The sequence below is a fragment of the Sprattus sprattus genome (genome assembly GCF_963457725.1).
Source record: "Sprattus sprattus genome assembly, chromosome: 19".
In the NCBI taxonomy this organism is placed as follows: domain Eukaryota; kingdom Metazoa; phylum Chordata; class Actinopteri; order Clupeiformes; family Clupeidae; genus Sprattus; species Sprattus sprattus.
In genome coordinates this window covers 26,854,859-26,872,336 of record NC_137917.1, presented here as the reverse complement: position 1 = coordinate 26,872,336, position 17,478 = coordinate 26,854,859, and the positions used below count along the sequence as shown (strand labels likewise).

General features: G+C 43.6%; 1 protein-coding gene across 1 annotated transcript in view; it reads right to left on the bottom strand.

The window, feature by feature from the left end:
* Positions 1-246: 246 nt before the first annotated feature.
* The window catches only part of cblc (Cbl proto-oncogene C, E3 ubiquitin protein ligase), a gene marked incomplete at both ends in the record, with an annotated part of 18,890 nt that continues 1,658 nt past the window's right edge, over positions 247-17,478 (bottom strand). Inside the window, 9 exons of the mRNA XM_080858134.1 lie at positions 247-255; positions 813-977; positions 1,172-1,351; positions 3,982-4,113; positions 4,961-5,048; positions 5,628-5,765; positions 6,258-6,379; positions 6,699-6,855; positions 7,163-7,309. Coding sequence (XP_080714260.1) covers positions 247-255; positions 813-977; positions 1,172-1,351; positions 3,982-4,113; positions 4,961-5,048; positions 5,628-5,765; positions 6,258-6,379; positions 6,699-6,855; positions 7,163-7,309 — 1,138 coding nt within the window. The remainder of the gene's footprint in view (positions 256-812; positions 978-1,171; positions 1,352-3,981; positions 4,114-4,960; positions 5,049-5,627; positions 5,766-6,257; positions 6,380-6,698; positions 6,856-7,162; positions 7,310-17,478) is intronic.

Below are 17,478 nucleotides of genomic sequence, written 5' to 3'. Positions count from 1 at the left end.
CTCACTGACCTTTTGTGATGTTGAGCTATTATAATGTTATTGTTAAGTAGAAAATCCGCATGTGTTTGTGTCTGCATGGCTGAATGTTGCACTTACCACTATTGCCAGACTGGGAGGAAGATGGCCTGCTTGGATCAGAGTCTACACCAGAGAGATCAATACTGCAATAGGCCAACAAAATAGGTACAGTTATTTATTTGTTTATTTATTTAGGAAAATCAACATCTCAATAGTTGATAGCCAGGCTCAATTCACCTGTGGGAGGGTGAGCGGACGTATGGGGCAAAAGAGCTCCCAGAATGCACCTCTACTCCTCTGCAGGTCGCTTCCTGCTGGCTTCTGAAACATGTTAGCATGACAGCTGTCTGAGGACCCGAACAATAAACTTGTACCATAACTGTTAAGTTTCCGTTGTTTGATCCGATTACAGTATGTGACTTAGTAAGCGTTGTGTAACCTTTCAGTCATCTAGTATCTTTTCAGTGTGAATCTGAACACAGATAACATTCAGGAAGTAGTTGAAGGTGAAGTGAGGATTTGGCTCTTACTTCTTTGCAGATGACTTCCTGCTCTGATCAGTGCTCTGCTGATAGTGAACAAAGTGAAAATAGTTTTTTAACCTTTGCATTTTTTCATTTTATTTTAAATGTATGTTTAATTTGTGTCTGTAAACTGTGTTTTAAAATAAATTAAAAGCAAAACATTGGACATTATTATTGGTGCTTATTATTAAACCACCAAACAAAAACACTGAACACTTTTGCCAGAATAGATATCTACCTACACCTAAGACTAGCATGTTGCAAGCTTACTGGTTGGCTGAGTGATTGATTGGCGTGTGCATTAGCCAATGGGGACCGAGGGAGGAGTCGTGGCGAGGAGCATGGAGACGATGCGCTGAGCTTCGGCGGCAGTGGAGGCGGCATGAGACTAGCGTCCACGGGTCTGCTGGGGGTCTGATAGTCCTCTGACACCTTCTGTGGAAAACAAACGACCAGAGGTTCAACATGCATCATCTGAAGCTCATTTGCACACAGTCATTACCCTTTGATGTACAGTTTTGTGTTTCTTGTGCCAACCAAATGTATGTCCTGATTGTTATTTTTTTATTTGGGGGGGGGGGGGGGGGGGGGGGGGGAAGCATGGGTAAGTTAACAAATGTTGGACAAACCTTTTTCATGAAGGCCAGATTTTTCATGACTTGCTCCACATCCTCGTGGTCTTCCTCGTCTTCATCCTCAGGCTCCTCTATGCCCACAGCGCCCCCCGCTGGCAGGTAAGGCTCGATGAGGACCGACTCCGTGCCTCGGATGTCACAGCGGCAGTAAGGACAGGAGTGCCCATCTGACTTCTGCAGGAGGACAGGCAGCTGTCAGACCAGTGTATAGGACTTCACTACAGAGGCAGCTGTCAGACCAGTGACTAGACCTCCACTGCAGAGGCAGCTGTCAGACCAGTGACTAGACCTCCACTACAGAGGCAGCTGTCAGACCAGTGACTAGACCTCCACTGCAGAGGCAGCTGTCAGACCAGTAACTAGGACTCCACTACAGAGCATCAGTGACGTGGACAGGCAGCTGTCAGACCAGTAACTAGACCTCCACTACAGAGCATCAGTGACGTGGACAGGCAGCTGTCAGACCAGTGACTAGGACTCCACTCCAGAGGCAGCTGTCAGACCAGTAACTAGGACTCCACTACAGAGGCAGCTGTCAGACCAGTAACTAGACCTCCACTACAGAGGCAGCTGTCAGACCAGTAACTAGACCTCCACTACAGAGGCAGCTGTCAGACCAGTAACTAGGACTCTACTACAGAGGCAGCTGTCAGACCAGTGACTAAGCCTCCACTACAGAGCATCAGTGACGTGGACAGGCAGCTGTCAGACCAGTAACTAGACCTCCACTGCAGAGGCAGCTGTCAGACCAGTAACTAGGACTCTACTACAGAGCATCAGTGAGGAGGACAGGCAGCTGTCAGACCAGTAACTAGACCTCCACTACAGAGCATCAGTGACGTGGACAGGCAGCTGTCAGACCAGTGTATAGGACTTCACTACAGAGGCAGCTGTCAGACCAGTAACTAGGCCTCCACTACAGAGTGTGTGTCAGACCAGTGTATAGGACTCCACTACAGAGCATCAGTGGACCATCATGCCCCCCCCCCCCCCCCCCCTCATTAGTATTCACATGTAATAATTCATGTGGCAAATGTATTTTACTGGAAGACATCGCAGGTCTGCTATTGTTGTTAGCATAGGTAACACGTTTTTAATGTTTGATTGAAATGTAATAAATTCTAGACAGTTGTAAAGCATTCAAAGGCCACATGTAGAGGGTTGTTCCCTTGGTGTCATACAGGCTTAGTGACACTCTGGTTTTCAGTATCAACAAACTGAGTTGTCATGGGGATGCGTGTTTCAGTGTTGGCCATGTCACGGTCTAATGCAAACCAAAGCAATTAATCTGTTTTCCTGTTTCGTATGCAAATACACACACAGCAAGTTGTAAACTTATATCTTTCATTTCATTACATTTTGCATGATAAGGCATTTGATGAGTTATTGGCCCCATACTTAATTCACAATTTACTTTTCTTTGAGAAGCTTTCTGATAAGGACCTACGACAGTACAGCCAATGACTTATTGGCCTCATGCTTAATTCACACTATACTTTTTTTTTAAGGACCTACGACAGTACAGCCAATGTGTTATTGGCCTCATGCTTAATTCACACATTACTTTTATTTAAGAAGATTTCTGATCTATGACAGTACAGCCAGTGTGTGACCTGTTGCAAAGTGGTGGAAAAACCTGCTGTGAGAGACTCAGAGGAGGACACACACGATTGAGCTCACACAGGAAGCGAGAAGCCACAGCTCAGCTCGTGTTGCCAAACAGCCCTCCGTGTGCTACACACAACAATGACACGCTGCGCTTATCAGTCTCTGGAGTCCAACACAGGGGACAGACCCACTGCTTAAGGCAACAAAAAAAAAACTAGTGTGGAGACCATCTGATTTTGGTGAGAGTCCCCTTGTATGCTGTAGCTTACAGAAGATGCTTTACAAGTGCAAACAGTTTTTCCACACAGTAATCTGGTTAATCAGCGAAATCTCCATTGGTGAACCACACACAAAGGATTACATACATCATCCTGCAGAGCGGCTGTTACTCTGTTGTTCTCATAGATGTCTGATCTTTATTTTTTGTATCTCAGCATTTTGACACAACATTTTAACCTGACCTCAGTCTGTCTACCAAACGCCAGTTAATAGGACGAAGTGGCATGATGTCATTACTGATTCATTGAAGTCAGTAATACTCAGTCAGACGGGGAAGGCCTCTTGCAAAGTCAAGGCGCCAAAGATGCAGCTCATTCACACAGCACTGTAAATCACAGAGATACACAGATGCATTGTTGACTGCTGAGACTGCATCCTCTGCATCCTCTGCTGTTTTTCGTCACACTGATTAAACTGGGCAAGGACATCTTAAGGAGATACGCATCTGTTTACAGCCTCTGGAACAATCTGTGGCCCAGTGTACCACTGTACCTTACATCTACTGGAAACTTACCTTATATCTACCGGAAACATTTCCCTTCAAAGAGATTAAACCTTTTAGAGGTTATCTTACACACATGTCAGTATATGTTAGAGGTAATCTAGCAAGGAGCCAAACTAAGAGCTAGGCACCTGGTAGAATCACCTGCTAGCTCAAAAAGTCAGACAGGATTATTGTTTACTGTGAAGTATGTCATTCTGCAACCGTTTGCTGACGTAATCACAAACAGGAAATTACCTCTTTACCCGGCCGGCTTGAAGCAGACCCCCCCCACACACCCCCACCCCCATTTGAGCCGCGGTTCTGCTCAAGGTTGCTTCCTGTCAACAGAGAGCTTCTCCAGGGCTTGCTTGCTCTGTAAAGCACCTTTAGACAATTTTATTATTTATTATTTACGGTGTAAGCATATTCATACCTGCCAGCCAGTAAGGCAGGGCTGGCACAGGAGGTGGCCACAGGGCTGGATGCGTGTGTCTTTGTCCCTTTCTGTGCAGATCTTACACAGCTGGAAAGTGCTGCCGATCTCACAGTACAGCTCATACTGCTCCTACAATGGGGGTTGGAGAGGAGGAACTTACTCATGGAGCACGCTAACATGTAGCACGCTAACTTTTAATGGATACATACATTTTAATTGATAGATTGATTGATGTATTTATTTAGGCCTCGGAAGACACATTGAGGAATAAGATCCTCATTTTCAATGGTGCCGAGGGTACAATGAGAGTAAATACATTGGGAAAAATTATATACAAAAATAAAATAAATAATTATGCATATAAAATAGTCCAGGAGTACAAGGGAACGATTTAAGACTCTTCGTTAAATGGCTGTCAAGAAATGCAACGTTTAGTGTAATGTACTTTTATTAGCACCTACACAAACCTACTCTGCCTAACCTACTATGCTATTTAGCAGTTGCTTGCTTTGGACTCCTTCCAGTCTCAAAACTATATGTTGAAATATCAACATAAGTGCTGTTTTGTGCTATTTAAAGCTGCAGTCTGCGATTCTAATGCCACACACTTTTGTGTAAAATTGCTCCTTACAATGTAGGTTTCCATTCAGTGTGTGTGTTTCAAAAAAAATCTGTACACAGTTCAGGTGCTGTAAATGTGAAACAAATATACGAGCCCTTTACAATTCCAACCAATCATCAGAATCGCAGAATACATCTTTAATCGGAGGCACTTTGAGAAGTTACATCCAAACCTCCTGTCTGAAGCACACTCTGAGGAACTGTTTTTCTTAACTTCAGTAGCAACACAGAGCATATGGCAACCCAGTAAACTAAATATAGTCACAGCACACATCGTGAAAGCCTGCTATGTGTGGGTGGCTGGTGATAGTCTAGAACGTTTTTGAAGTTCTAGAACGTTTTTGAAGTTCTGTACCTCTGAGACTCTCACTTTGCCCCTTGGTGTAGGTTCACACAGACAAGAAAGGTCAGGGTTCAGATCACGCCCATCAGGATACAAGTAGCTGTACTCAAAGAATGCATTGGGGTTAGACCAAAACTGTCCATTGCAAGAAACATTAACTAGAAAAAAATGTGCCACACGTTTATCCTTAGTAGTAATAACCATATTTTAACAGGGTCAAACTAAAGAGTGTTTCTTGACATAATAAAATCGAAAATTGAGTTTTATTGTATTCCATTTCAAAATTCTCTAATTCAGGCTTGACTGGGGCCAGGCCCCGGTTCCAGCTACAGAGAAGGAAACCAAAAAAGAGTTTATTCTATGTGCTATCAATGTGTGTCTGTTGTGTGTGTATGTGCGCGCGTGTGTGATGGTGTGTGTGTGTGCATATGTGTGTGCGTGTCTGTGTCTGTGTGTGTGTGTGTGTGTGTGTGTGTGTGTGTGTGTGTGTGTGTGTGTGTGTGTGTGTGCGTATGTGCGCGCGTGTGTTGGTGTGTGTGTGTGTATGTGTGTGTGTGTGCACATGTGTGCCGCGTGTGTTGGTGTGTGTGTGTGTGTGTGTGTGTGTGTGTGTGTGTATGCGTGTGTGTGTCTGTGTCTGTATGCTTAGGGTTGCTTTCATGTTATGCCACACACTCACCAGCCCTCTCTGAAGCCCTGCAGCAGAGCCTGGTACAGTGGTGTATTCTGGGGGATGGTCTGCACTATGCTCCCATCATGGGCCACGTGGCCAATGGCCCACTGCCCCATCCGCGTGCAGCTCAGACGGAAGATGTAGCTGAGGGGAGACATTCAGAGCAGATGGCTTGTCTGTGTCACACTTATTGTCACACAAACAGATGAGCATATAAGAGCAGCCCATACATATATATATAGTGATATATACAGTTTATCAATATACATCACACTTAATTACTTGGTCTAAAATATTTTCTTATATAACACAAAAGACTCTGCTCTCCGTGATGAGAATAAACAGAACATCACAACTTCTACAATGACCTAAAACTATGACCAAAATGTATATTACATACACAATGTCCAAATTTGTTGTCAGTCTTTCAAAGAAATGCACCCAATGAAGATTTACCAGCTCTGCTCTTGAATCTCTCATAACTACGGTAACCAAGCCCATCATGCCCTCTCCTAACCCCAAGCATCCCCCCACCACCCCCACCCCACCCCACGGCACCCCGCCCAGACCTCTCCTAACCCCAAGCATCCCCCCAACCCCCCCACCCCACAGCACCCCGCCCAGACCTCTCCTCACCTCCCAGGGCGGTGCTGGTAGTTGTGCAGACGTGCTCTGACCTGGTCATAGGTCAAGAAGGCCATGTAACCAGGGTGAGTGACAGCGAGCTGGTTCCAGTTTCTTAGCAAGGTGGGCCAGGGCTGACAAGACAAGAGATGATAGGAGAACACGAGTGGAGAAGAATGGGAGATGAGACATTCAATTTTTTTTATAATTCATCACAACAAAAGGAGGGTGGAGAGAGAGATGTGTGTGTGTGTGTGTGTGTGTGTGTGTGTGTGTGTGTGTGTGTGTGTGTGTGTGTGTGTGTGTGTGTGCGTGTGTGTGTGTGTGTGTGTGTGTCCGTGCATGTGTGTGTTCTTGTGTGCAAATATGTGTGTGTATGTGTGTGACTACATATGCAAAAATCAGAAGTCCTTAGTAGTAGACAGAATAAGGGACAATGAATCTCAGTTGAACCTGAAAGAGTCTGGTGAAGAGGTCAAACTCAAAGACGGAGACGTGATCGTTACAGGTGAGGTCCACGGTAGACTTCAGAGCCATCGCCTCCATGCCCTCCTCGAAGCTGTGCACTCTCCTCAGGTGTTGCTTAAAGGTGGGCCACTGCACGATGCATCTACAAGAGAACCAGAGACACAACAGGGTCACGTGTTACAGTGCAGGCTTGTCGGGTTTTTTTAATACATTTTTTTATTGATAATAGAATGGTAAAGATACAAAAGAAGTACAAGTTTTTCACTGTCTAGAGAGAAAACCACAGACAGGCTTGCTCTTCACAGTGGAAAACTGTGAATATGTCAAGCAATATTACTGTAATTCAGTCCCATTTCATTCATATCATTCAATTTGCAGTCTCTGTCATCGCCTTAGAGGATCTTTATGTTATGAACATAACTATTTTAATAGTACTGTTTTGAACTCACTTATTCCCAAAGGCTTTCCTCCAAAAATTCCCAGCCTCAGATTTTGTCAGTCTGTAGGTGTCACCTTGAAACTTCCCCTCTGGAAACAAGGCCTGCAGCTCACACAGCATGTGGCTGAGCAGCAGCGAAAGCTTTGTCAGGTTCCTCCTAGCAGTTGAAAAAAAAGACAGGTGAGCTGTGGATGACCTGCAAAGCCTTAATGCATTTAACACACGGCAACAAACTACAATTTTCCACACCACACATATAACACATTCGTCACACACACACACACACACACACTGCTTTGAGGTACTGTACCCCTCTGGCTTCTGTGAACAGGAAGTCGCTATACTTTACTTCCTGTGCACTGTCTGTATAGTGGTGCATCTGTACTTTCCATTGACTTGACCACCCAGGAGTACGGTCGTACTGGTGTTACACGTCGTGCTTGCTGGCGTTTAAAAAAAGGATAATTAAATCAGCCCCTCTTTGTATTGAAATGACTGAAGTTAATATGAGCTTGATACTAAAAATAAGAATTCGTAACACGTAAAAATACATACTTACATACATAAGGACTTACATTGTTAAGTTCTTGATTAGGTGCCTTGTAGTAAGGACACAGTGTGATGTGAAATGATTAAGTCCATTTTACAGCTATAAGTGGCTTCTTATTAACTCTCTATATCTGAACCGTACTGGGGAGGGGGGGGGGGGGGGGGTTAAAGACAGATAAAAGGGTGCTCTGACATGAGGTCTTCCTATGACCGCCGCTGCAGCGATATCATACGCCTCAGGGATCCACATGAAACTACGCCTGAATGTAGCCCCACACGACTGATAACTGGAACATGAGGTGTGTGCTAGCGTCCCCTGAAGTGGGGTAAGCCTAAAGCACTTGTGCAATAGCGCATGTGTGGAGTTGCGCCACTTACAGAATAATGTTCAATGCAAAGATCGAGCGCTTGGCTAGGCACTCTCCTGTGACGTAAAGGCACAAACTTCTCTGACATTTGACACGCTGCCTCATCTTTGGATGCCCACTAAATGCTGTAGAGTGTTGTGAATAGGGGGCACTGCAACTGACAATTCATATACACTGCAACATTCAATTACACACTTTTCTTGGAACGGAAAAATATCTTCGAACACCCTAAAAGGCCCCTAACAATACACAAAGGGATACAAAGGCCTCTGGCCTGCATGCAAGTGGCTTAGATCTGGCGCTCATGTTTGGTCCGATCAGTGCTGCACAGTTCACACAAAGGAGGTAGACGCACACACCCAGATAAAAAAGCTCTAAACTCTCAAATCTAGGCTTCTTAACTATTTCAAGAAGTAAAACTTGAGGTTAATCATTGAGCATGGGTATGTACATTGGGTGTGCACTCAATGTATTGAATAATGTTGATGTCAAAAACAACATTGACTGACAGGACAACATAGCACCTGAGCTAGATAGCCCGTACACCAATAATTAGCCTAAAGTGAACTGAGAATGGAGAGATACAGGTGGAATACTGTAATGGTCTCTTATCATTAAACAGCTGCAGCTCATTCAAAGTGCTGCTGCCAGAGATTGTGTGTGTGTGTGTGTGTGTGTGTGTGTGTGTGTGTGTGTACATGCTGCCAGAGATGCATCCAGGACCAAGAGAGCAGAGCACATTACTCTTCACTTCTAAGATCTTTACGTGTGTGTGTGTGTGTGTGTGTTTGTGTACATGCTGCCAGAGATGTACCCAGGACCAAGGGAACAGAGCACATTACTCTTCACTTCTAAGAACATTACATACACTTGCATTGCACTTTTATTTCATCTTCATATTACTAAAGTTTTTGTACGTTCTTAAATTCACCTTATATCATTATAACTTCGTGTGTCCTCCCCTTCGTATTGCTAATGCTCGGAGCCAAGCGCGTGTAACAGCTGTGTGTGTGTGTGAGTGTGTGTGTGTGTGTGTGTGTGTGTGTGTGTGTGTGTGTGGCATGCTGGGCCCGGAACAAGATGAACAGACACAGCTACTGTGTGTGTGTGTGTGTGTGTGCTGTGTGTGCACCCTGTGAGCGCCCGGGAGTCGATGGGCCCAGGAGGCTTTCATGCCCATGGGCCCTTGACTGCATAATCCGTCCATGCTCATTATCACACTGCGTGCGGCGGTCATATTACGCACTGCTCTGCCATACATCACAGTCTTACTGTACATACAGTTACATACTTACATACTGTATATGCTAATGTCTACCCTTTCTTGTTCAATGGTATATAAATCCATTGTCATAGAGGGCATCATATCTTCATTTTCTGCTATGCCTCTCAAGTCATGTTGTTGTGGCTTAGTTTAGACTACCCATCTTTCAGCTGATGACCATGTCACCAAGGGCGCAGATTGCACTGGGGACGGGGGGGACATGTCCCCCCCAGATTGATAGTGACCCCGATCCGTCCCCACCACTCTCCCTACGTAAGGCCACAATCATCAGTTAATAACTCTGCACAGCTGATAAGGCGATGTTAGCGTCCCCCCCAGTTCAAAAATCCTATCTGCACCACTGCATGTCACACGTCGCTAACCTCAGACCTCGGTAGCAGGTGAGAACACTTTCCATGAACCAGAAACACACTCAGCAAACTGGTACAAACTGTTCATATGGTGCCAGTGGCCCTCTGGCCACAAACGTTCCACTGTGTTGTATCTCTGATGAGTGTGTGTGTGTGTGTGTGTGTGTGTGTGTGTAGGAACACACACATCTCTGATGATCAGACTAACATGCTTGTGTTTCCAGGGCTAAAGTGTCACTCGATTGCAATCTTTTTTTAGCGCTTCCTGTCCACCACATCAGGTCAAAGGCTTTAAGGTAACGTGGTTGGAGGCTTACAGTAAACGGCGGTTCTGCAAGACAACATGCAGCATACATTAAAACATATATACATTTATAAAAAACACAAGGCTACTCAATCAGTTCTGAACATCTTGGCTATCCGTTTAAAAATAAAATACCCTTACTTAGAAAGTGTACATGATTTCAGAAGTGTACTTATTATTAATAATAATAATTATAATAATAATAATAATAATAATAATAACACTTTATTTATATAGCACCTTTCATGCAAAATAATGCAGCTCAAAGTGCTTTTACTTGATAAAAATAGTAGACGATGTGAACCAAACTGTGTATACTTGCCCCTATGCTTAGATACAAATTAAGTCAATGACTTCTTCTTCCAAAATTCATGGATACCTGTCCCAGTCAATGTTCAATACCAGCAGAACACTGTGCAACTAAAGCCTTTTTTTTTATGACTTTTAGATACTCTTTTCAAAACAGTTCACTTTCAGTTCAAAACCTAACTTACAGTAATTATGATCACTGTAGATGGAAAGATGCTGTATTTAGACAGAAAATTAAGTTGTATGATTGAATAAGAAAAAGCATTCTTATTTTAGCAGAAAGTTTATTTAGATTATATATTTTTTTGGCTTGCAGACTTCTTACTATCTCTATAGAATGTTACTATTCCTGGCGAGTTGTTTCCACTATTACAGTGCTGCTCTTTTGGTAAGACATAATAGGCTTTGTGAAAGACCGTGATTGAAGAATGCAATTTAGATACTGGGCTTGGATTGACGTATTTGCAAGATGCAATGCAGAGGTGAATGTTACCGTAACATGTAAAAGTTTGACACCAAATGCAGTGGACAGAATAGATCAGCATTAGGGCTACAGCTGACTTCTAGTGGTGTTGCAGTACTTTGGTAGACTGCATCTCATTATATTGGGTTGACGTATGTAATTTACTGCATTGGAAATACTACAGTAAATACGTAGCATATTACAGTAATGCCTTTTTGTTGTAATGAAGTAAGCCTATATAGTGCAGCAACACGTGCAATTTTAGCATATGGCTGTAATGAAACAGATGGCAGCATTTTAGAATGATGTGTTTACTGTAATATTACAATCTTTATTACTGTAGTCCAAAGAAATGTTTGTCTGTGTGTGTTTTTTCTCTTTTTTCAAAGCAACATCTATGCCAAACTGTAGGACACAGCACCATTTTATACATGCAATTGGCAATGCTTCAAGTTTTTACTGTTTTGTAGGTCATTGTACTCTGAGAGAGAACATATGCTAAAGTTACCGTGGCATGTGTTGTGTTTTGGTGGATGTATTGAATTTTGCACGAAAGGTTAACTGAGGTGTGTGTCTGTAAAGCCCCCTACACAGTGGTGGGAAACATGTTCATGGTATTGATACAAGAGTTAATCAATTTTATTTTATTGGAAGAAAGGCTGAAGTCTAAATAACCTGTATCATTTGAGAAGTGCTAAGAACGTTTTTAATTGATTTGACTTGATCAGTCTAAAGTAGAAATAGGTTGAAGGAGAAACTTAATGTACATGTGCTTTTGTGAGTGTCCATTCTGTGTGTGTGTTACATTTAGTCATTTAGCAGACGCTTATATCCAAAGCAACTTACACATGTATACACATTTATTACATTTGCACATTGCACATCAGCAATTAGGGATTCAGTGCCTTGCAAGGATGCTTCGACAGGGAATCGAACTAGCAACCTTCTGATTACTAATCGACTTCTCTACCTAAACTGCCACTCCTAGAAGGACGTACTAATGGAAAGGAATTTTAGAAGGCATCACTTATGGAACGTCAGAAGGCGTCACCAACGGAGAGGAACGTTAGAAGGCGTCACTTACGGAACTTTAGAAGGCGTCACTAACGGAGAGGAACGTTAGAAGGCATCACTTATGGAACGTTAGAAGGCGTCACTTATGGAACTTTAGAAGGCGTCACTAACGGAGAGGAACGTTAGAAGGCATCACTTACGGAACTTTAGAAGGCGTCACTAACGGAGAGGAACGTTAGAAGGCATCACTAACGGAGAGGAACGTTAGAAGGCATCACTTACGGAACTTTAGAAGGCGTCACTAACGGAGAGGAACGTTAGAAGGCATCACTTACGGAACTTTAGAAGGCGTCACTAACGGAGAGGAACGTTAGAAGGCGTCACTAACGGAGAGGAACATTAGAAGGCATCACTTATGGAACGTTAGAAGGCGTCACTTATGGAACTTTAGAAGGCGTCACTTATGGAACGTTAGAAAGCGTCACTAACGGAGAGGAACGTTAGAAGGCATCACTTACGGAACTTTAGAAGGCGTCACTTATGGAACGTTAGAAAGCGTCACTAACATAGAGGAACGTTAGAAGGCATCACTTACGGAACTTTAGAAGGCGTCACTAACGGAGAGGAACGTTAGAAGGCATCACTAACGGAGAGGAACGTTAGAAGGCATCACTTACGGAACTTTAGAAGGCGTCACTAACGGAGAGGAACGTTAGAAGGCATCACTTACGGAACTTTAGAAGGCGTCACTAACGGAGAGGAACGTTAGAAGGTGTCACTAACGGAGAGGAACATTAGAAGGCATCACTTATGGAACGTTAGAAGGCGTCACTTATGGAACTTTAGAAGGCGTCACTTATGGAACGTTAGAAAGCGTCACTAACGGAGAGGAACGTTAGAAGGCATCACTTACGGAACTTTAGAAGGCGTCACTTATGGAACGTTAGAAAGCGTCACTAACATAGAGGAACGTTAGAAGGCATCACTTACGGAACTTTAGAAGGCGTCACTAACGGAGAGGAACGTTAGAAGGCGTCACTAACGGAGAGGAACGTTAGAAGGCATCACTTATGTAACGTTAGAAGGCGTCACTTATGGAAGTTTAGAAGGCGTCACTAACGGAGAGGAACGTTAGAAGGCATCACTTACGGAACTTTAGAAGGCGTCACTAACGGAGAGGAACGTTAGAAGGCATCACTTACGGAACTTTAGAAGGCGTCACTAACGGAGAGGAACGTTAGAAGGCATCACTAACGGAGAGGAACGTTAGAAGGCGTCACTTATGGAACGTTAGAAGGCATCACTAACGGAGAGGAATGTTAGAAGGCGTCACTTATGGAACGTTAGAAGGCATCACTTATGGAACGTTAGAAGGCGTCACTAACGGAGAGGAACTTTAGAAGGCGTCACTTATGGAACGTTAGAAGGCATCACTTATGGAACGTTAGAAGGCATCACTTATGGAACGTTAGAAGGCATCACTTATGGAACGTTAGAAGGCATCACTAATGGAACGTTAGAAGGCGTCACTTATGGAACGTTAGAAAGCGTCACTAATGGAGAGGAGCGTTAGAAGAACTCACTAACGGAGCGTTAGAAGGCCTTGGCTTCTCAAGTCAGATGGGCTTCCTCTCTCCGTCTGCGTTTTGCTTGCATACAACCCCCCAGACATACACTTGCATTGCACTTTTATTTCATCTTCATAATACTAACGTTTTTGTACGTCCTTAAATTCACCTTATATCATTATAACTACGTGTGGCCTCCCCTTCGTGTTGCTCATGCTCGGAGCCAAGCGTGTGTAACAGCTGTGTGTGTGTGAGTGTCTGTGTTTGTGTGTGTCCGTCATGTATGTCTGTGTGTGTGTGTGTGTGTGTGTGTGTGTCTGTGTGTGTGTGTGTGTGTGTGTGTCGTTATGTGTGTGTGTGTGTAAGTGTGTGTGTGTGTGTGAGTGTGTGGTGCATGCTAGTGCTAGCTCATGCTTGCTTGTAGCCATGAGGCTGTGTAGCTGCTATCTGCAGTGCACGAGTCCTCTCTGTGATGGTGAACACCAAGCAGATAAGAAGTAGAGACATGGTTGTTTAATTTGAACTTACTTGCCCCGCTACAAAACACTCATTCGAGAGGGACAAGCATTCCTCGGCAAGCTGTGGTCACCTATGGAATAATCTCCCGAAGAGGATACGGGCCTTAGATTCCCTCAGTGACTTCAAGTCTAAACTAAAAACTCACCTTTTGATCTCTGCCTTCCACTAAGGTCTTGGTTTTTGTGTTGTTTTTTATTTTGAATGCCTTCTTTTTTTTTTCCTTTAACTGTCTTTGATTTATGATTTTGATTTATTATTATCACCTGTCCTGATTGTGACACTGTTTGATTGCTTTGTAAAGCACCTTGAGACTTCCCTGTTTGTTAAAGTGTGCTATATAAATAAAATGAATTACTATTATTATTATTATTATTACAAGGTCCATTAACAGAGTTTCACTGGACTCTGCAGACACTTGGACTAATTATATCGACATTATGGTCAATTATGTCAATGAATGACCTGTAGGCCGCTAATTGGAGGGTATACATCTGGTTTATCAAATCAAATCAAATCAAATCAAACTTTATTTGTACGGCGCATTTCATACACAAAGGTAACACAATGCGCCTCACAGTAGGAAAGAAGGGAAATAAAGGGGGGGGGGAGGGTTACAAATACTTGTAAAGAGACATAGATAGATAAATAAGTAAACGTTCCATAAATGTAAAATAGATACATTTTACATTTTATAGTATGAAAGATATAAAAGGTCTTATGTATGTATTAACAGTTACAAATTAACATTACAGTTAGATAGAGAAACAATACAGAGTATGTTTCAATAATGAATTGTTTAATAAAAATGATTAAATCTCTACATTTAGATATCGAGATCAAAAAGCTGTTCTTAATTTCATGGAGTTTCCAGACTGTGAGGTACATCGCAGCCTTCTCTAATACATGCTGAGTTCAGAGGATGTTAACAGCTTTCCTAGTTTGTTATGTTAAAGTGAATTTTTACAGGGAGGATCATATTTCATCTTAAATGTAAAGTACAGCCCAAACATACTAATATTTTTCACTTTTTTTAAATTTTCTTTTAGTTTTGCTCCTGTGGGGTCTATCTGCTACTGATGCCCATTGGAAAGTTTTGAACATTCGTGCACCGTAAATTCAAAACATAACATTGTTACTGCCTTCCAATAGTGAGTTTGTTACTGGTGCACAAGCTAAAAAAAGTCTTACCGTGCCACGGAGACAACACTCTCTCCCTGGAGCCCAGGCCAAGCAACCTGAGCCCAATACTGTGCATACAGACAGCAGGCTCTCCCTTCATTAGAATCACAAAGCAGCCAGTTTCCACTGAGCGCGCCCGGGGCAATTAGTATTCATCACTGATCCAGCAGACGAATAAAGGAGAGCCCGTCCTCAGACGTTTGGCACAGGGCCCACAAACGACTCTACGCCTACCATCCAAGTGGCAGGCGGTCTGAGCAGAGGCTGTGTGTGTGTGTGTGTGTGTGTGTGTATGTGTGTTTGCGTGTGCAAAGATTTGTTGTTGTGTCTGTGTGCACACACAGGTCCAGAATACTTAGTGTATTACGTTTTTGAAGATATTCGTGTAGAGAAACTATGATAAAGAACCTGAACAATATTTGAAATATCAATTCATTGTTTATAAAATAATGTAAGACTGTTTTGCACACTCTGTTCTGTTGTAGACATTCACCTGCCCATCCTGATGGGGGTGAGGTGCCTACTAAGATGAGTGCTGTGGTTTAACATTCAACACCCTCGTTCAATTTGAGGTTGAGGAATTTTTAAAGCAGCAATATGGAGTTCTGTTCCAAAACTAGTAATCTAACTACCTAAAAGGCATGCAAAATCCTTGCAAACACCTCCAACAGCCCAGCTGACACTAATAGAAGCTTACCAACACACTAACGGGTGTCTTTTGGCAGTTTAGCTGGCAATGTCATGCGTGTGAAAGCTTTTCTTCCATTTTTGCGGGGTGTACCAGCCTGTGACACAGGGCAAAACTACATAGGGCATATCCTGGATGCTAGTGAGGAAGACAGAGGTATTCATCTCTGTCCTTCACATGACCATATGATATCAAAATGAATTTGAAGATGGTACCAAAACTAGTCATAGTAAGCTTTTGCACACAGCTGGATGTAGGCCTCGGACAGACACCAACACACAGTAAGAAGTAGGCCTGGGACACACACCAACACACGGGTATGGATGTAGGCCTGGGACACACACCAACACACAGTAAGATGTAGGCCTGGCACAGACACCAACAAACGGCTGGATGTAGGCCTGGGACCGACACTGACACACACGGCTGGATGTAGGTCTGGGACAGACACCAACACACAGTAAGATGTAGGTCTGGCACAGACACCAACAAACGGCTTGATGTAGGCCTGGGACCGACACTGAAACACTCGGCTGGATGTAGGTCTGGCACAGACACCAACACACAGTAAGATGTAGGTCTGGCACAGACACCAACACACAGTAAGATGTAGGCATGGGACAGACACTGACACACAGTAAGATGTAGGCCTGCACTGTAAACCTGAACAAGTTCAGAGAACTCAAAACTTTTGATGTAACCGATTACATAAGAAAATTTGAGTACATATATTATTTTTTTTACGTAAACTTAACTCAAAAATGATACATCGGCCATTCAGATTTTTTGTGTTATCATTTTCATAATTTTTGAGTTCTCTGAACTCATATTATTCCAAAATCGTAAAGGATTTAGCCTCGTCAGATATATGTGTTTCTCTGGGTCTTTTTCAAACTAGTTATTACGCCCTTACAAGTTTTTGAAAGGGTATCTTTCTTACGTTCCAACTTCTTGCGCAAGCTCTTACAGTAAGATGTAGGCCTGGGACAGACACTGACACACAGTAAGATGTAGGCCTGGGACAGACACTGACACACACAGTAAGATGTAGGCCTGGGACAGACACTGACACACAGTAAGATGTAGGCCTGGGACAGACACTGACACACACAGTAAGATGTAGGCCTGGGACAGACACTGACACACAGTAAGATGTAGGCCTGGGACAGACACTGACACACAGTAAGATGTAGGCCTGGGACAGACACTGACACACGGCTGGATGTAGGCCTGGGACAGACACTGACACACGGCTGGATGTAGGCCTGGGACAGACACTGACACACACAGTAAGATGTAGGCCTGTGACACACACCAACACACAGTAAGATGTAGGCCTGGGACACACACCAACACACAGTAAGATGTAGTCCTGGGACACACACCAACACACGGGGAACGACACAGTTGGATGTAGGCCTGGCACAGACACTGACACACACAGTAAGATGTAGGCCTGAGACACACACCAACACACAGTAAGATGTAGGCCTGGGACACACACCAACACACAGTAAGATGTAGTCCTGGGACACACACCAACACACGGGGAACGACACAGTTGGATGTAGGCCTGGCACAGACACTGACACACACGGTAGGATGTAGGCCTGGGACAGACACTGACACACACAGTAAGATGTAGGCATGGGACAGACACGGTAAGATGTAGGCCTGGGACAGACACTGACACACACAGTAAGATGTAGGCATGGGACAGACACGGTAAG